This window comes from Monodelphis domestica, chromosome 1 (genome assembly GCF_027887165.1).
Source record: "Monodelphis domestica isolate mMonDom1 chromosome 1, mMonDom1.pri, whole genome shotgun sequence".
NCBI classification, from domain to species: domain Eukaryota; kingdom Metazoa; phylum Chordata; class Mammalia; order Didelphimorphia; family Didelphidae; genus Monodelphis; species Monodelphis domestica.
The window spans coordinates 679,655,296-679,677,080 of NC_077227.1; the positions used below are offsets into that span (position 1 = coordinate 679,655,296).

Here is a 21,785-nt window from a genome sequence, read left to right on the forward strand (position 1 = left end):
AAGATGAAATGACCTTGTTGGAAAGCTAGAGAGAGGAGAACTGAAGTCAAGATGGAGATAAAATTCAAGATTAGGAAGAGCCATCATCCCAAACTGAAGGATTATTGTTGAAGGAAGCGAGAAGAAGCTGAATTCTGTTGCCATGTAATTAATCATAGATATTGATTCTCCCTTACTCTGACTCTGAGCCTGACATAAAATTGCCTGACTTGAGTATGTTCAGATGCATGTGTAGATTCATTGTTGACTGACCAAGGAGGAAATGAATAGATGAGAGAAAAAAGGGAAGGCTAGCTCTATTAGGGATCCTGCATTGTCCATTTGTTCACATTCTAATTCCCCACAAACATTTTTACCAGGGATGCTTTGATTTCTCTGTTCTGCAGACTATAAATGTAGGGGTTTAATGTTGGAGCCACCACAGAGAACATGACTGTGGCTACCAGATCTCGATATCTCTCTTGGCCCTCAGCTTGACTTGGGGGCTGCAGGTAGACACACAGTACAGTTCCATAGAAAAGCAAAACTACAGTTAGATGGGATCCACAAGTGGAAAATGCCTTCTGGAAACCCCCAGGGGCTCGAATCTTACACACAGCAACTACAATAAAGACATAAGAGGCCATAATGCAAACAGCTGGCATGATGATGACAAGACCACCCTCAACTATAATCATCATGTAGTTGAGAGATGTGTCAGAGCAGGCAAGATGTAGCAAAGGATGGAGGTCACAGAAGAAATATGGGAGAGCACGATTGCTACAGAAGGTGAGATGAGCAATGAGGACTGTGTGTAGCAGAGAATGCAGGGATGTGCCAACCCACACAGCCCCCAGGAGCACCAGACATCGAGGCAGGGTCACCACAGTAGCATAGTGCAATGGTCTGCATATGGCTACATAGCGGTCCCATGCCATGGCAGCTAATACATAGCTGTCCACATTGCCTGCCATCAGGAAAAAGAAGACTTGGGACAGGCAGGCTGAATGGGTAATGGTCTGGTCCCCTGTGAGCAAGGCATGGAGGAGCCTGGGCACTGTAGTGGAGGTGAAGCACAGGTCTGCCAGGGACAGGTTGACCAGGAATACAAACATGGGTGTATGCAGGTGTGGGTCTGAGCCAACAGCAATGAGGATCATCAGGTTCCCCAGCAGGGCTGCCAGGTAGAGGGCCAGGAACAGTGGGAACCAAAGTTCTTGGTGAGTGGAGAAGGCCAGGAGGAGGAAATCAGAGGAGCTGGTCTGATTTCTTGCTGTTATGTTGCTGCTGAATCTATACCTAGATTGGGGAGATGCAGAGATGAACTGATAGTCCCACAGATAATCCAACTAAAAGGCAGAATATTTAATCTCAAAAAGGCCTTTCGAAAAGGTGTTCAATGACCATGATATTCTACACAAAGAGATTTCAAAGACTTCTCTGCTATGGCAGAATCAATTGAATATGTTTATAGCCTCCAGATGGCACTGATATATAATCAAGTCACTCATAAAATATATGTTGCAAAGTTGTAAGAAAAAATATTCTTCCCTTCTTCATTTCCCCCAGACAGCCTAAGCACAATACCCTAGACCTGGAATGTATACCCTGGAATGGAGGCCCATGCCCCAACTCATTGCTAGAAGTTAATACCAATGCATACTGAAAAGTTTTAGACTATGGAAACCTGCCATTGATGGTAAAGTATTATGGGACTTTAACTAATAATTGTATCTGATTTCAGGAGAAGGGATTACTAAGAAGCCACTGCATAGTGCAAAGAAGCACAAAGTCAAGGAGACCAACAATCCCTTTGGGATTGATGAGGATCTATGCAAAGCCAGAGGATTTGTTTTCCAGTTTGAGGAAGTTGCTGTCTGAAAAATTCAGATGTTGAACTTCCCCATGCCAGGTTTCTACAAATACCTTCATTTGACTTCCATTTTGGCTCCCCTCTCCCTGAGATTAAAGGTTAAATCAGACGAGGGAATCATACTTCCTTTTACCTCAGACCTTTGTCCCCTTTCTCATTTTTATCATATAGTCCTGGCTGACGATGGGTAAGTGCAATATTGCTGCAATTGTCTTACATGCTTGTAGGACATAATTTTATAAACATGGGCTTTTGTTATATATGCACATTTTTATTCAGAATTTAATTTTTTTCTTCACTCTTCTATTTGGTTTTTGGGGTTTGTGTTTTCTTTTGAGAATTGATTCATATACCTCATAACTCAGCCATGTATCCTGGGGTGATTCTAGTGTTGGTCAATACCTCCTAAGGGGGATTGTATAATTATTCTAAAATCCAGTGTTTAAGATCTTTTAAAGCAATTTTAGAAGAAAATCACCAATACCCCAAATCAGGAAAGTGTATCTTGTGGAGAAGGTGCCATAAGGATGCCTACAGAAACAACATACTACATCAAAAGATCCAGAATGTATTTTGGGATATAATGAACTGAACTGAAGGGGGTTGAAACTATCATTTATTCTTAATGTAAACGTATGCCAAAGGAGAGTGCCTCCTAACTGGCTTTTGTCAATGCATCTATCAATCTTTTTTGTTTTATTTCTCCTTTTTCTTTTCTTTCCCTCTTATTCCCCAAATTGATGTAATTCCCTCTATGTAAGGTGCAATATTTTATATATCTTTAGTAAAATAATCTTTAGGTATATGAGCTTCATATGTGGCATGATTCACTGGGGAGACCTAACATGTTAATCTCCTAGAAACCCCAAAGAATCAAAGGAGGGATTGTGTGAAGGAAATCCTCTCACAGGGTTCTATTATAGTCATCCTGTAAAGTACTACAGGCAGGAAGTGGGCAACGCAGCCAGTTACATCTCAGACTCCTTTCTTGCAGTTTCTTTTTAATCCTAATCATCTGTGGTTGTATCCTTCATCTGAATAAATACCTTCCAGGTGCTTGGGGTCCCATGATTGCCTGAGGACAAAAGTCCATCTTTCTTAATGACCCTGAGATATGTTTGAATTGTTTGAATCAAAATAAAACTTGACTGAATAAGTGTACCAACTGTAGTTTATTGAGGAAAATTCCACTATTTTTACAATCAGAATGCTTTCTAATCAGACTAACACCTGTGACCCACTAAGCATCTTCATCTTGAATTGTAACTTCAGAGTTGTTTCACATTTATAATCTTAGGTCAGCCAAATACTAACTATGTGACCCTTGACAAATACTTTAAATGCAAAAGTGTATTTAATTATTCTCCTTATGGGACTGGTTGGAGTCTCAAGTGAGATATACATAAAATGCATTGTTACATATGTTATGTTTTATACATATGTGTATATAGATGTACATATATAACATGTACATGTTAAATATGTATGTATACATATATGTATTAACTGCTTATATATTATATAGAAAATATATACTCAAAAGATCAGAGTAAGAAAAAGGTCAAAATATATACATACACACATATATGCATACACACATATATACATATATATCCGTTAATTTTGGAGTGTAAAAGAACTGGTCACAGGGAAAGATATATTGCATGAGAAATGACTAAACAAATTCTGCAATGTGAATGCAAGAGAATATTACTGTATTATAAGATATCATAAATATGATGAATACAAAGAAAGACACAACTTGAGACAAAGTAAGTAGAGCCATGAAAATAATAAACACAATAACTTAATGATTCCTTTGACTTCCCAGACCAAAACACCTTTCCATGGTCACCAGTCTTTTATGTGTTCTGTCTCCCTGTATTAGAATGTCAGTTTTTATGGGCAGGTACTATATCCCTCTTCTAGTTTTACTCCAGAGATTAGACTAGCCTAATTCTTAATAAATTACTTTCATATATCTATAAATTTATAATTATAAAAATATCAATATAAGGTCATAATCATTAATGAGGTTGAATACTATCAAGTAAAATTAGGTACAATATTATGTATTTATTTTTCCTTCTAATCCCTCTACCTCTCCTACCTTCCCTATTACTGTACAGCACAATATTATCCTCTCAGTCCTTCAGGCTTTGAATCTAGGAGTCATCTGGACTCCTCACTTTTGCCTCCCAAATCTAATCTGTTGCCAAGACATGATCATTTTGTGAATACATTCCTTTCTCTTCTCTAACACTGTTACCCCTGTAGTGAAAGTCCTTATTACCTCATGCCCAAATATTTGTAATAACTTGGATCTGCTTGTTTTCCATACTCCATTCAACCACTAAAATTATTTTTCTAAAATGTAGGTCCTCCCATGTAATTCCCCCTATTCAATAAACTTCAATGGTTCCTTATTGCCTCCAGGATGAAATATGAAATCCCTATTTAACATTCAAAGTCTTTCATAGTCTAGCTCCAGGCTTCTTATATCTTCTTCCCAACCAAATACTCTTAATCTAGTGACATTGGCCTCCTGGCTGTTCCATGATCAAAACATTTGATCTCATACCTTTGGGCATTTCTCTTGACTGTCCTACATACCTAGAATATTCTTCCTCCTCTGTTTTACTGACTGACTTCCTTTAAGTCACAACTAAGATCTCATTTTTTACTGGAAGCCTTCCTCAACCCCTCTTACTTTTAGTGCCTTCCTTCTTTTGTTATTGTTTGCCCTTCATTTTCAAAGAGGACCAATAACATCAACAAGTGATGTCTTGGCATGGGAATGAATTAGATTTAAATGAGGCAGAGGTGCATAAAATTGTCAGCCTCACTATTTCTTCCAGAGTCATTCAAGTCTAGATAAGATAAAAGTTGGGATGACTGGTATTAGCCCAGGATGTCACGGATGACTCTGGAATCTTTGATGTCTGACCAAACTCTAAGTGTTCCCCAGTACATACTTTAACCACCTTCATGGCCATTGGAAAAAATGATTCTCATTCATCCATTTCTCCAGGGGAAGTCTATATATGCTTGGGGCAGACACCCATCTACCCCACCATTGGTTTTAGGTCTGATTTAACCCTTCTGCTGAGAGTTACTAGAGTGGGTTTGCTGCCCATGGTACATCATCTAAGAGTTACAATTTGAGAGTTGAGTGACAGGTAGATAAAGATGAATAAGCAGCCCTAAAAAGGGCTTGATGTCCTCATATCAAAGGTGTTAGTCTTCCCCGAACACCCCATTCATCCATCTTTTAATTATTTCTTATTTATTTTGTCTTTATTTTGCTTGTAGATACTTGTTTTCATGTTGTCGTCTGCATTGGATTGTAGTCCTGTGAAGGCAAGGAGTCTGTCTTTTACCTCTTTTTTGTATACCTAGCACTTAGCATAGTGCCTGGCACTTAGTAGGCGCTCAATAAAAATAAATGTTTGTTGGTTGATTGATCAACAAGTTCATTGTTATTCATAGTGTTAAATCTTCTACTATAAACAGAAATAGTAAGAATTACTCAATTTTTATGTAGGTCAGAATTATAGACAACACTTTCCTCTATAATATTACTTTTATAAGATATGAGTTTAGTCTGTAATTAGGGTTTTAAATGAATGTTGTGATATTTTCCCTATCTTAAATATATTTCATTTATTATTGTAAGGGATAATGCGTTCTTTTGAGCCTACCTCACAAGCTACTTTCTTCTTTTTTCTTAATGCTTAATGTGGGTATTCCCTAGGTAGATACAATCCCCTAGTTAATATAAGCTCCTGTAAAGCTCCAACAAAGACCTCTAAATCATCAAGGATTACAATTGTTTGCAAAGATAACATTTTCTTTAAAAGCCCTTTTGGGATGCCACACTGCTGTGCAAAGATTGTATTGGCAAAATTGAAATTCTTAACAGGAAATGCCAAGCTTAAAAGATTTCAAATATAGGACCTAGGTGTATGTCTCTTTTCTGAGTGCAAGAACCCTCTATTCAATCTTGCACTCATCTGTGGTTAAAGGACTGAGTCTCTAAAGACCTTTGGACTTGGTATCTCTTCTCAGTGATAGAAGAGAGGAAACTAACCCAAGATCAGGACTGGGTGGGTGGGTGGGATTTTCAGGGGTCCCAGGCAGAGAGAGGAAGAAAATATATTTATTATCCTAGCTACTTATTCCAACAGCAAGGAAGCTGAGAAAAAAAAAAGAAAGAAAAAATCAATAGTAGGTCTTACCCTGCTACCTCTGCCTTATGCAGAGGAGTTAAAATGACACCCATCCCTAATCAGACCTTTTTATTCTGATATAAAGATGCATCTGGCTAATCTAACCTTAATCCACATAAATACTTATTTGACCCTATTCTATTATTTCTTTGTGCCATGTCATTAAAGGAATGAGAGTGAGAAACAGCCCTGATACCCATGAAGAACAAAGTGGCCTTTCCTAGTGCAGACCTAGGATTTCAAGTCACTAGGCTACTATTAGAAAGTATTTTTCTTTCTAATTTGGAGTTTTGTCACTAGGAGCATGTGTTTCAGAAATATAATTCTAAGGGCAGAATTAAAATGAGTCATAAGCTTCATGCAATAGTGACCCCTAAGATGATATGAGGAGCAGCCTAGCTAAGTAGGGAAATGTTCAGAATAAGGTCAACCACAGGAAAGTTACCCACTAAATGGTAGGATTGTGACTGCTTTTGGAATTGGTAATCATATTTGGTATAGTATCCATATTAACCATATTTGTATAGTATCCAAATGAACAAAATCAAAGATAATTTAATCCATTTTAGATGCCAAATATGCTATTTCCCTTCTCTAGGCAAAATGTAAAAGAATAATGTATATTTTTTACACTTTGTATCTTCCCCAGTCTCATTGTAATTCTTTATAAATGGTTGAGGACTAATAATTTTTTTTAATTTAATTGAATTGATAGGAGAAAGAAGACTAAGCCATGATGTCCATATGCTGTGTATAAAAACAATGTGAAATCAAAATATGGATCGATCAGAAAAGTATCTTCATATTTCATCAAAAAGAAACATTATATATTGATGCAAAGACTACAGTACATATAATCTGAGAGACTTCAGCCTTTGAAATGAGGAACAGGAAGACTAAAACAACAGAAGAAAAAGAATGCATTTATTTAGACCATGAGGTATTTTGTACCTCCTGTGTGGTGTCCCTGATACTAATTTAATACTAACTAAATCTACTTAAGTCCTATGTTAGGACCTCTCTCAGATTCATTTCCCATCACACATTTCAAGCAAAACAAAGTCATTCAAACTGCTCTCATCTCTAGACATGACTTAAAATCCCCATCATATTACCAACATCCTAATCTTTGTAAGATACACCCAAACCTAATTCACTTTTGAAAAGAATTTCCTTATACTCAAACCTCTCCTTGACTCCTTCACTCTCAGGCACCCACATGTCACTCACCTTAGTAAAACACTTGATGTCTTTTCATAAGGCTTCAGAGGGAGACTCCTACCTATATGCTTCCAATCCATATAGGGAAGTTTGTTTCAAAAGATTGTCCTCAAACTTGAAGCTTTTAAAAGATTAGAGGTTGGGAAAGAAGTAGAAACAAGAAGAATAGAGATGATTCAAGAAAGCACAGGATACTTCCTCTACCTACATGCCACACAGTGCCCTGCCTTTTAGCAGGATGGAAATATGTAAGTGGTCAGTAGAGCACTGGGAGTTGTCTCTAGAAACAAATGAGGATTGAGGGGCTCTGTTGTTCTTTCTCTTGTTTAGAGACTCTCTGTTAATGTTTTCTCCCTTCACTCTCCAGACTTCCCCACTATCATGCTCTTATCTCCCCAGAGGCCTCATTATAAAGAACATGAAAACATCAAACACCCCCAGACATTCTCTGTTGGGGCCCAGGGCAACATATATTGTCCCCTCACCTCAAGAAAGCTATCCCATAATGATTTGTTTCTTTAGTGTTTCTTTTCCTCTCTTTCAAAGGTCCAGTGATATTAAGTGTAAATTAACCACCACAATGAAGAGTTAAGAATAGTCAAACCTAGAATAGTCAAACCTTATTCAACAAATATTCTATTTCCTTTTCAAGTGGGAAAAGTGACAATCAAGGTAACACATATTTAAAATTTAACTTGGCTTATCTCATGGAGTTTCTGATAAACTGAAAGATCTAAGAGTTTGGGACTAGAATCCACTAGTTGACCAAAACTGCTGGTGAAAATGGAAAACAGTATGGTAAAAATTAGTTTCAGATCAATATATCACATGTTATACCAAAATAAATTCAAAATGGGTAAATGGCCTAAATATAAAGTGGGAAATTGCAAGTAGATTATGTGCAAATAGAACTGTATACGTTACAGATTCATGGGAAAGGAAAGAAATTAAGACCAAGCAAGAGATAGAGGATATTACAAGATGCAAAATTAATAATTTTGATTATATTAAATTAAAAAGGTTTTATATAAACAAAACCAATGCAACCAAAATTAGAAGGGAAGCAACAAACTGGGAAAATTTTATAACAAAAATCTCTGACAAAGGTCTAATTTCTCAAATGTATAAGGAACTAAGTCAAATGCACAAGAAATCAAGCCATTGCCCAATTGACAAATGTTTAAGGGCTATGAATAGTTAGTTTTCAGATGAAGAAATCAAAATGATCAATAATTACATGAAAAAGTGTTCTAAATCCCTCCTGATTAGAGAAATGCAAATCAAAACAACTCTGAGGTACCACCTCACACTGAGCAAATTGGCCAATATGACAGAAAAGGAGAATTATAAATGTTGGAGGGGTTGTGGCAAAATTGGGACAGTAATGAATTGCTGGTAGAGTTATTGACCCATCCGTTCTGGAAGACATTTTTTAATTATGGCCAAAGGGCTTTTAAAAAGTACATTCCCTTTGATCCAGCAATACCACTATTAGGTTTGTACCCCAAAGAGATAATAAAAAAGCATTGTAGAAAAATATTCATAGGCACGCTTTTTGTGGTGTCAAATTGGAAAATGAGGGGGTGTCCCTCAATTAGCAAATGGCTGAACAAATATATGGTACGTGATTGTGATGAAATATTATTGTGATGATGAACTGCTTGATTTCTATATGAACTGGAAAAATCTCCATGAACTGATGTGAAGTGATATGAGAAGAACCAAGAGACCATTGTACACAGTAACTGAAACACTGTGAGATGATCAAATATAATAGACTTTGCTACTAAAAGCAATGCAATGATCTTGGACAATATTGAGGGATTTAAGAGAAAGAATGCTATCTACATCAAGAGAAAGAATTGTGGGAGTAAAAATGCAAAAGAAAAATATGTGATTCATCACTTGTTTATATATACATATATATGTATAGGAACTGGGGTTTTGGTTTTAAAAGATTACTCTATAATAAAAATGAATAATATGGAATTAGGTAGCAAGTGATAATATATGTATAACCCAGTGAAATTGTTTGTCAGCTCCGGATGGGAAGAAGGAAAAGGGGAGTGAGAGAACATGAATCATGTAATCATGGAAAAATATTTTAAAATAAATAAGTAAAATTAAAAAATTAAAAATAAAATCTCATGGAGTAGAATGGTAGACTATGAAGAACATCATATTATGAAACAGCAAAAAGTAGAAGAAAATACGAATTGTCTATTTTCGTATTTGTACTCTTCTGGAACTCAATTCTGGTTCTAAATACTTTCCCTATTCACAATTATAAAGGATAAAAACTTCCATTCTCTTCTAATTTCCTTATGATATAATATTTTAGCCACTTTTGATTCTTAATTGATTATGGCATATGTTATAAGATGACCTAAGAAAACCATTTTTTCTCAAACTGCTTTCCAATCTTTCCAAGTTGAATAATGATTCTTTCTTCCACTATTTTATGGTTTTGGATTTATTGACCATAAAGCTACTGTAAACATTTGTTTTTAAATTTTTCTTATCTTGCTAATTCTTTCTTGACTATAATCATGCCTACAAATACCCCCATCTTTTTAAAAAAAACCTTCATTGACATGTTTGTCCTCTCAGCCTCATACTAGATCTCTTCTCCCTCTGACAGATAAACTCCTAGGAGGAGCTTCTATACTTCCTGACTCTACTTGCTTTCTTTTTATCCCTATTGCTATACTTTGCTGTCTGTTTTCCAACTTCATAATTTAATCAAAAATATTTTCTCCCCACAACACCACTGTATTAATTTTTTGCTATTTTAAAAGTTTATTTATTTAATTAATTTAGAATATTTTTCCATAGTTACATGAGTCATGTTCTTTCTCTCCCCTTCCCTCCCCCACTCCCATAGCCAATGAGCAATTCTACTGGGTTTTACATGTATCATTGATCAAGACCTATTTCTATATTGTTAGTATTTGCACAAGAGTGATCCTTTAGAGTATACATCCCCAATCATATCCCCATCAAATCATGTGATCAAGCAGTTGTTTTTCTTCTGTATTTCTTCTTCCACCGTTCTTCCTCTGCATGTGGAAAGGGTTCTTTCTCATAAGTCCCTCAGAATTGTCCTGGATCATTACATTGCTGCTAGTAGAGAAGTCCACTACATTCAATCATACCACAGTGTATCAGTCTCTGTGTATACAGTTCTCCTGGTTCTGCTCTTTCCACTCTGCATCAATTACTGGAAGTTGTTCCAGTTCACATGGAATTCCTGCAGTTCACTATTCCTTTTAGCACAATTGTATTCCATCACCAACATATACCACAATTTGTTCAGCCATTTCCCAATTGAAGGGCATCCCCTCAATTTCCAATTTTTGCCACTACAAAGAGTGAAACTATGAATATTCTTGTACAAGTCTTTTTCCTTATGATCTCTTTATGGTATAAACCCATCAGTGGTACAGCTGGATCAAAGAACAGGCTATCTTTCAATGCCCTTTGGGCATAGTTCCAAATTGACTTCCGGAATGGTTGAATCAATTCACAACTTCATCAGCTGTGCATTAATGTTCCAATTTTGCCACATCCCCTCCAACATTTATTGCTTTCCTTTGCTGTCATAGTAGCCAATCTGCCAGGTGTGAGGTGGTACCTCAGGATTTGTATTTCTCTGATTATGAGACTTAGAACACTTTTTCGTGTGCTTTTTTGATTTCTTTATCTGAAAACTGCCTATCCATGTCCCTTGCCCATTTATCAATTGGAGAATGGCTTGGATTTTTGTACAATTGATTTAGCTCCTTATAAATCTGAGTAATTAGACTGTTGTCAAGGGGGTTTGTTATAAAGATTTTTTTCCCCAATGTGTTGCTCCTTTTCTAATTTTGGTTGCATTGGTTTTGTTTGTATAAAACCTTTTTAATTTAATGTAATCAAAACTATTTATTTTATCTTTTGTAATATTCTCTATCTCTTATTTGGTCTTAAAATCTTTCCTTTCCCAAATATCTGACAGGTAAACTATCCTATGTTCACCTAATTTACTTATGGTTTCCTTCTTTATATTTAAGTCATTCACCCATTCTGAATTTATCTTTTTGTTGGGTGTGAGATGTTGATCTAAACCTAATCTCTCCCATACTATTTTCCAGTTTTCCCAGCAGCTTTGTCAAATCATTGTATTAATTTTTCCCTATTCCTTATTCTATTGCAGATTCCATGTGTCTCTGTAGATTGTCTACCAGTACCATGCCAGAAAATTGAACTGCTTCCATTTGAATTATCTTACAAAGATTTTGAAAATAACCTGGAAAGATAAGATACCAGGTACTAAAGCCATCTCCCAAGCAGAACTTCCAAGCTTTCAATCTCTAATGCCAAGAGCACAACTCTGATGGGCTGACCAAACTGAATGCCAAATGTGCATTTACCTAAAAGACTATTTTATGGAGAATGCACACAAGGCAAGTACTCATATGTAGGTTAAAAGAAACAGCACACAGACACTCTCAAGGTCTCTCTAAAGAACTTTAGTCCCTTCTTCCTCCTTTCATAGAAAAAGTCTATGACCATGGCAGGAAAACTACAAAATTTTTATAATAATATAATTTAAAATACTAAGCATCTCCAAGTTACTATAGTGAAATGTAAATACACTCTATCACTTTTATATTTATTGTTTTGAATTTGTGATTATTACTTGTTTCAGCTTCCTAACTTGGACAAGTAGGACAAATCAGTTCTTACTCTTGCTATCTCCTTGTTCGTTGAATATTATATCCTTGCAGTATTATATTTTTGAATAGCATCAGGATAAATTATATCATCAAATGGAGAATGTAATAAATGTGCCAAAGATGTAAAAACTATAATTTTAATATTGTATTATATTTTATTTTGGAAAACAATAAAGTTAGAATGATTCCCTTTGAGAACCAGGTCATATGAAACTGATTTTCAAATATTTTCTATGGACAATAATGACAAAAGACCAAGTAAAGATGATGGTCCTAGATGACATATTTTAAACTTAATCTTGGAAATAATAGAGAGTTGGTTAAAAAAAGTAAAAGTATTGAACCTCTTCTTAGTCCATTTGAATGTATACAGTTTCCTGTCCATAAAAATGCCTAAATATACTGGCTTTTGATATGTTTTATTAATTGTCCACACATTTTCAAACTGAATGAAAGATTTATGTGAAGTATTTCTTTATGATTGTAAAGAGATTTTCTTCAATATTTTGCCAGTTTGAAATAGCTCTAATAATATGAAAAAAGGACCCATTTTATGTCATATCTTCAAAGATCTATTTAAAGTTCTTCATATTGTCATGTCATTGCAAATCAACCTGATATACAAGATAGAAGTATCCATTCCAATGTTGCTAACAACTGACACAATAGTTAAAGACACCAAGATCTTGATTGAATATGCATGTTCCTAAATTTAAGTAGTCCCATTTGGCTAGTTTGTGGAGATAAGCATCAAGGATAGTTTCCTTTAAAACAGAATTTTCAAGAAAAAACATTACCCAGAAGCAAATTTTATAAGGAGACAAATCTATAACAATCATTTTTTCTAAATGAACATTAATATTCTTTCTTTCTTCATTTTTTCTCATACTTAAAAAAATTATGTTTAGTGTGCATTGTCTCTTAGAGTGTCCTAACTCTTTTGGAAAGGTACTTAGGTATCAGATTTCAGACAAAACAAAGTTTAAAATAAAAGCTTCCATGTTGCAATTTATTTTGGTAAAATAACTTTTAATAATGTATCAATTTATGAATGGAAGTATCTTGTGTCTCAGAGATATTCTAATTCTGAAATTCAGATCCTCTTTATCTGAGTTGTACATAATTTTGCCAAAGAGTTACTACTGTTCAAAACAATAGCTCTAGAAGCTGTATTAGATAAGACTAAATTTGGGAAATTATGATAGCTTTCCCATCTTATTAATAGGTTTTATTCAAGCAATTTAAATTTTATTTATTTATTCTTTCTTAGATTTAATATAGTTCAATAAAATTTCAACATGGTTTCATCCTACCTTTCTCATTTTTTTTACAAATTGTATCCCTCCACATACTCTACAGTAGTATTGGTGAACCTTTTAGAGATTGCATGCCCAAACTATACCTTCAAACAGCCTGTGAGCCCCACTATAAAAATTAAAATTAAATGTCAATAACACAAATATTATATTTTAAGGGATTTATTAATTATCATTAGAAATCAAGGAATAAGGAGGATACAAAATAAAGACCATGGGCCCATGGCTGATCAGCCAGTTCAAATGCCTGCCTTACCACCACCAAACTTGAAACAGGAAGTAAAAAGGCAAGATCCTTCATGTTCCTGCCTAATATCCCCTGTCTACAGGAAGTATGTAATGACAGGAAATTGGTGGGCTCCCAGGAAATGTAGTTCTTTTTTAAGGTAACATGGAAGACTAGTCTCTCCAACAGATCTTGTAAACATAATCAACTTTGAAATTACAATAATTTGGTGATAAAAGGAAAAGAGAACAAAACCAATGATTGCTAGGCACATTGACAGAAAGCCAGTTAGGGGGCAGTCCCCTTCGGCATAATATACATACAAAACAAATGCATTCAACCCAACACAGTTCACATCACTACATCCCAAAGTTCACTCTGGATCTTCTGGTGCAGCATGTGGTCTGTGTAGGCATCTTAATGGTGCCTTCTCCAAACAGTTCAATTTCTGGATTCGGAGAGGTAGTGTGTTTCTTATCCTAAAATTACTTTCAAAAAGAATTTAAACTTTGCAGTTTAGAATAATAATAATAATAATACAGCCCCCCCCCCTCCAAAGAGGGTATTGAAAATCACAGGGATCACTCAGGAATCATGGCTGAGTTATGAGTTATATGTATCAATTGGCAAGAGAAATCAAAAACATCAAAAAAATCCAAATAAAAGAGAAAAGAATTTGTGGATGAAATACAGACTATCACAATCTTATGTGTAAAAATTCTAAGTAAAGGAAAAATATATGTATAACAGGTCCTTGAATCAGGGCCCAATTAAAGTAATTTCTATCCCATAAGTCTGTAGGACAAAATGCAGTGATATTTCACTTACCCATTTGCAGCCAAGACTACAAGGAAGCTGCCATATTATGAAAGAGAAAAGGGACTATATTACAGGAGCAGATGGGAGCCACGACGGAGCCAGAATAATCGATAATGTATATTTTATATAGAGTATGTGGTACAAGGAAGACCTGCATTTAACACATGTTAAACAGCCACAACCTCAAGTCTCACATATGATTAAATCCTTGATCTCTTTGCATAGAATGTCATCAATCCATGTAGGACTGGTTTGATCTCTTTGACCTTATGCTCTATTGGCACTATGCAAGTAATTTTGTTATTCTTTGGCACTGTGCAATGACTCTTTTAGTATTCCCTTCTCCTGGAATCAGACAGAATCATTAAGCAAAATCCCATAATATTTTTTAACAATCAATGGCATCATTTTTTATAGTCTAAAGCTTTTTGGGTATGCATTGACATCAGGGCAAATGTATTTTAAACTTATATTACTGCAAAATCAAAAAAGCTAAAGAAAATCTTCTCAATAGTGGTGACATGTGCTTCAAATACGAAAAGGAGAGAAAGAAATAAAACTGAAATTGTATATTGCACATGCAAGCAAAAAAAATTTTTTTAAGTTTTAAAAATAAAAAAATATATAGGCTACAATCATTGACACATTGTGTCAGGTAAGAAAAGGTAGAATACAAAGGTTTATCACCCCAAAAATGAGATCCATTTCCTTTTCAAACTTGGCCATGATCCACTGTTTACGAAGTAACTGTTTTTTATAAAGAATAGTACAACATGTAATACACATTAAAGAAGTATCAGAATCTCCAAAGTTATGAGTCCATTTAATGGCAATAGCAAAGAAACCCACTATCATTAGGATTCACATGAGTCTGCTGTATGGCATTTTAAAAACCTATGAATTGGTGGATATTTGTCATAATTTTTACAGACTTTCTCTAGTAAATCTTTCAAACTTGGCAAATATATTTTTAAACAAAATAAAACTTATTTGGGTCTAGAATATCATCAAGAAATCTAGGTTGTTCTGGTGGAAATAAATTAAACTGAAGAGTTTTTCAGGAGCTCTTTTTGGCTTCCTGCTTTATATAAACACCTTGGTAAGAACATTTCTTTATTTCTCTACCTTTAACATAACATTCTTTATAATATAAATATTTAAAAAATCATCCATTCAGAAACTACTAGTTAATTAAAATTATTTCTGAAGACCCCTTAGAATTACCATTTAAATTCTTAGCTCATTAAATTTTTCAAAGATTGTTAGCCAGGTTGAGTCCATCCATCATCTATGTGACAATTAACAAATGGAAAATGGAAAAAAAAACTGTTTATGGGCTTTTACTATATATATAGTATATATAGTAAAATCTCTGCAAAGAGAGATCTAATGTTAAAAGTGAACTATCTAGAGACTAAATTAGATAGAATGCAAACTCAATATGAGGAATTACTCAAGGCTAAAGGGACAATGGCAGAAACTAAAGAATAAGAAGCAACTAAATTAGAGGGTACAACTAACTCAGATAAACCAACTAAATTACAAATGGAATATGAAGCATTAGAAAGCAAACCAGCTCATATGTATCCTCTAAGGGAGGTACCCATAGTGTCCCCTGAGCGTGGTATAGTAAATCTCATGTGCTACAAAAAGTTTGCACATTCTGATGTAGATAGTTTTAAGAAAAATACACCATCATATGAAGAAGAACCCATGGGTATTATAAAGCAGTTCAAGGGTTTAATTAAACTTTACAATCCTTCTTATTTGTACTTTGGATGTATTATTAACAAAAAGGGATAAACAGCAGATTATACACTACACTAATAATAACCCCCTAATTGCCAATTAGCCAACTCGGGATCCTGGCTGGGAATATAAGTCTTTTTGCAGGGTACAGAGAATTAACTATAGCCAGGGAAGCAATAATTGAAACTTTGAGGCAAAATTCCAGACACCCAGAAACCTGGTCTAAATTTGAGCTCCTAAAGCAGGAAGTGGGAGAGACACCCTCTACTTTCCTCAATAGAATTATTGACTGTGCAGAAAAATGGATTGGGTTGGATACTTTAACAGGTGCAAACATAAATCATATTCACAGGCAGTTTGTAAAAAATGCATGCCCTGTGGTTCAAAATTATTTTCAGAGTAACTGTCCAAATTGGTTTGACATGGGTCTTGATGAAATTAGGAGAATTGCTAACCATGATGAGAAAGATAGACAATCAGAAGTGAAAAATTATATAATTTATAACTTAACCAAAGAAAGCAGAGAGCTTAAACAAAAACTGAAATCCAGTGAAGTGCAGAAAAAAAAACAGTAGCTGCACTAAGAAGTTATAGACAACCCAGAAATAATTACAACCCCAGACAATACAGACAAACCCCAAGATGTTTTCTTTATAACAGACCTGATCATCTCATGAGTAAATGCAGATTTAGGGGTCAATTCTTTGGACAAAGCTTCAGGGGAAACTGAGGCAATAGATTTAAACACTTTAATGAATTCAGGCAAAATGGATATAGAAATTATGGGTTTAATAATGTATTTAATAATGCATTCCAGCATGGGAGACCAAAGTACCCAAATTATTTTGATACTGGATGCAACCATAATTCACAACAAGCCGCAGACCTGAATACCATGCAAGAATATATTAAAGCAGGTGCTTATCCAAAATATTCCCAAGTAGCTGGTGAGAATCCCCAAAAACTTGATATGCAAAAAGGTGCAACTTCATTATGAAGGTGTGCCAAGGCCTGTGCAGTAAAAAATCTAATATATGGAGAAAATGCACTAGGATGTATGGGCAACGGAATGAAAACTAATGAAAATGACAAAGAAAATTTTAAAACATGGGAAATTAGTACAGGAGAAATCAGTGAAGAAGTAGAGAATGAGGAACAGGAACAAGTGTTGAGTTTTCCTGGTGCTAGTATGTTAGCTCCTGTAATACCTGTCCATTCTCCAGAAAATAGCACAGAACCCCATGTAACCCTAAAAATAGGAATATACATTTATTATTGTCTCTTAGACACAGGTGCTGCCAAATCTGTGTTGTAAAATCCCCTGAAGAGTGCAAAGCAGTGGGTTAAATGGAAGTCATGGGTGTGATGGTTGTCTATTAGATTATGTACTCCATATGATAAAATCTGGTGATTCTGTTTACATAAACAACTTTAAGTATTAAGTGTATTAGAGTAAGAAACGTGGCTGCATTGCTTTAATGTGGGGGGGGGGAAGCAACAACAGAAGAGATTACTTCAGACAAAACAGCTACAGTCAAAAAGATAGAAGAAGAAGAATGAAATGGAAACAGAGATCAAGATCAAGACAAAGGAGAAGAAAACATAGATGACAACAAAAAGGACAATTGAACTATAACAAAGACATTGAAAAACAAATCAACACTGAGAAGAGGAATGCAGACTGATTATGGACATGAACTGTAAGATTTTTGCACCATTCTAACACTACATACTTTCATTATAGTTGCAAACAAACACTACATAGTAACAACTCAAAGACAGAAGACAGTAGCAGAGGAGGTAACTTTAAAGATTTGGTAAATATTCACTACAAAATAACACACACATATAGGACACATTTCTTACAAACTCTGCAACATGATAACCAGGTGATGAGTATCCATAGAAATAAATAAATACAGATAAATCACCTTGGGAAAATAACAATAATTGTACACATTAAAATAATAAGATCTTATCTCACAGGAAGACTTTATGTGTTCCTAAGAGATAAAATCAAGAAAACATATATCTTTCTAAAGAAAATTTTAATGTTTTTCTTAGACTATCTTGGGGGGGGGGGAGTTTAGTTTCCTCCTGCAACATGTAAAGAGTTTGTACATAATATATACAGAGGTGTAGAAATTGTACAGATCTATACATTTATATAGATGTGTATATAGTTAAATTATTAAAAAGTCTTGATGTTATTAGTATAGTAAGTTAATTTGAATTTTCATGTAGTTAGTTTTGGTTTTCTGTATTAATTATGGAATAAGGTCTTAGCATAGTAAAAAGTTTCATTTGAATTGTTCATATAGGATTTGTAAAATGAAGTTTGCTTGAGTTTTGTTATTACTTTATATAGACTTTAGTTTTTGTAAAACATAAGTTAGTTTATAACTGTATTTGATTGTTTCTAAAGTTTTCAAAAGTTTGCATTTTGCATATTGAGTTTCTGTAATTGTATGTTTTGCACTTGTATTTGTACAAATATGTTTTCATTGATTATTTGTTTTCACTGAAATTTTCTTTTCTTTCATTTATATACTGGTACAGATTAGCATAGATAAAGTGTAGCAATAAGAACAGGATAAGATAAGCATGAGATTAAGACTGTTTTTAGGAAATATAATAATAACAAATTTAGGTATAGCTTTAGAATTATATAGAATAGAGAGCATATGGTAGAGATTTTTCATCTCTTCTTATGCTCAAAGGCAGGGAATTGTAAGGATGATATTAGAAAATAAGTATTGTTTTATTAGTTTAGGGATAAGAAGTAAAGTGGTTGGCTTGAGAAAAGAAGTGGAGTTTGAAGCAGAGCTAAGAGAGCATGTTAATTTAAGATGTGACAGTTATAACCAGTTTTCTATGTTAATTACTCTCTCTGGCAGTTGGGAGTTGGTCTCTGGCAGGGCTGGAGGAGGTAATATCTTTGCCTCTCTCTGTCTGAGGGAAAGATCTGACAGAGCCCGACGTAGGAAACATTATTGAATATCTATTGTGGTTTTATAAATTGTTAAACTCTGAGAAGACCAAGGAAAAATCTGGTCTTTGATTTTGACTCTGAGTCTGTTAAGTTAAGTCTCTTAACAGACTCAGAGTCCTAACTTGATTCTTGTTGAGAATCAACCAGATAGCCTTTGCTATTTTATAATTTGAAGGTGAACTTAAGATTTATAAGGATAATAGTAGTAGTTTTTATTTAGATAGTATACATTTGGGTTAGTCAGATAAGGGAGAATTAGTGTAGCCTGTGAAAAACAGGATAAATGGTTCATTGTGGAACCTGGGAGTTTATTTGGGTGGATTTAGAATCCCTTAGAATTAGAAATCCTTTATTTATCCTTATTTCAATAATATTTCAATAAACATTTTATTTTTTATAATAAGAGTCTCTTTAGCATCCTTGTGCCTGGCCCTGAAGGGAAGTCCACATTTGAGCTTCACTTCATCACTGAGGATACTTTTGATTACATTTATCAAAAGTATCTGAACAGTTTTGAACCTATATTGGAACAGTTTTTCCATCTAAATATTTCATTTTTATAATTCACCATTTTATTTTTACAAGGAAGTACATAATGACAGGAAGTTGGTGGGCTCCTGGGAAATATAGTTATTTTTTAGGGCAACAAATTTTCAATTATACACCACATATTACCCCAGAGAGTGGAGGAAGGAAGTGGTTGCACTGGGCACCTGGACAGAGGTGTAGGGCATGTAAAAATGTCCTCTGGTGCAGTGGAGAGGGAGAGGGGAGCTGCCTCCTCTGGCATGCCAGGGCATGCATACCACACCTTCGCCAATATGGCTCTATAGTCAAGATACAGTCACTCTCTTGATGTTTTTCATACATACCTTTCCATCTCCAACTTCCATATCTTTTTTCCTGTCTGTCTCCATACTTAGAATGTTTCCCCTATCCACCTCCATTGCACTCATCTGTCCACTTAGTCTGTTCAAGCAAGTCAGATCTGAAAATCCTGAATGAGTCTAATCTCTAGAATGCTTCTTCTTCCTTCACTGAATCTTATGAATCTCTCCTTCCTCTGAAAAGTTAGATCAGGGTCTATGTTCTACTTGCTCTGAGAAAGAGAAATGCACACTCTCCTTTGAAGTTTGCTTCTATTCCATTATTCATGCAGGTTTTCTTTTTTCCTTTAAATGTCAGCACAGTACTTTACTTTCATCCTCATTACACTCCAGTTTATTAGATTTGGTTCATCACTTTAATTTATTGATATGATTTTGGATATTAACTCTATCATTCAAAGGAACTAGTCTTTCTTTTAGCTTGGTAATAGCTACGGACTTGAGCATGGCATCTATATTTTTGTCTAAGTCGTTAATAAAAATTGAAGTTAGAAATAAAAAAGTCAAGAATATCAAAGGAAAACTTAAAAAAAAACAAAAATAAGGGTCTAGTAGTATCACTTATCAAACTATATTAGAAACTAGTAATTCTCAAGACACTTTGGTATAGGCTTTTAAAAATAGACATTAATCAATGGAACAGATGACACACTTAATATGCTGAAGCAAATGAATATATTGTCCCAGTGATTGTTAAACACAAACACTCCACATACTGGAAAAAGAACTTACTATCTGATAAAAACTGATGAGAAATTGGATGGCAGTATGAAAAAAATCAGATTTAGATCAATATCTCATACCTTATATTCAGATCTTATATTCAGATTCACACTCCAAATGGATGTGTGACCTTGTGAAAGGTCATGAATATCATAAATAAATTAGTCAAATATAGAAAATATTTATCCATCATAGTGTTGGATAAAGAAAAATTCATTACCCTTCCCCGAAAAGGTTAGGAAGGATCACATAAATAAAATGTATAATTTTAATTACATAAAATTTTAAAGCTTTTTTTCTGAAACATTCAAATATAGTAAAAATTAGAAGGGAAACAAATACCTGGGGTGGGTCCAGGTTGAAATCTATGTAGCAAGTTTCTCTAATAAACATTTCATTTCCAAGATATATAAGAAACTGATTTCAATTTAAAAGAATAATAGTCGTTCTCCAATAGACAACTAATCAAAAGATATGAACAAGGAGTTTTCAAAGGAAGAAATTCAAACTATGTGTAGCAATATGAAAAAAATGCTCCAAATCACTAACATGGGAATGCAAATTAAGGTAAGTAGGAGGTTCCACCTTACATTTATCAAATTGGCAAAGTTGACAGATAAAGAAAATGCAAATATTTGAAGAGCTGCATGAAAATAGATATTCATGCACTATTAGTTGAGCTAAGAATGGATACAGCCATCAGGGAAAGCAATTTGGAATTATGCCCCCAAAGTTACTAAGTTGCATATGCTAATTGTGAACAATCAAATAAATACTCACAAATACAAGTTGGGGGCTGAAATTTATTTTAGTCATAAGAGAAAAAGGTGGGAAAAGGAAGAGAAGGGAGAATTAAAATAAAGGTAGATTAAGGGAGTCATAAACAAAGGAAACTCATAGAATATACCAAATATTCATTATATTTGACGTAGCAAAGAAAAGGAATATGAGAAGGTGCCTGAAAATTGTGGAATAGGTGAATAAATTATGGTATATAAATGTGACAAAATATTATTATGTTAAAAGAAATTATGAAAGGGATACTTTCAGAAT

At 34.4% G+C, this 21,785-nt stretch overlaps 1 protein-coding gene across 1 annotated transcript; it reads right to left on the reverse strand.

The window, feature by feature from the left end:
- Nucleotides 1-332: 332 nt before the first annotated feature.
- On the reverse strand, nt 333-20,069 carry LOC103095889 (olfactory receptor 1361-like). The gene is made up of 2 exons (XM_007477423.1): nt 19,995-20,069; nt 333-1,328 (listed from the first exon to the last, which is right to left on the reverse strand). Exons 1-2 carry the CDS (start codon nt 20,067-20,069, stop codon nt 333-335), a joined length of 1,071 nt encoding a protein of 356 aa, XP_007477485.1.
- Between the last annotated feature and the right edge of the window lie 1,716 nt (nt 20,070-21,785).

What these genes read in the sequence shown, in the direction of transcription:
- LOC103095889 (XM_007477423.1), bottom strand. Translation starts at nt 20,069, where the DNA reads ATGGAGGTGGATAGGGGAAACATTCTAAGTATGGAGACAGACAGGAAA. An exon ending in TGGAAGTTGGAGATGGAAAG is followed by an intron (nt 1,329 to 19,994) that starts GTATGTATGAAA and finishes TCTGCCTTTTAG; the next exon opens with TTGGATTATCTGTGGGACTA.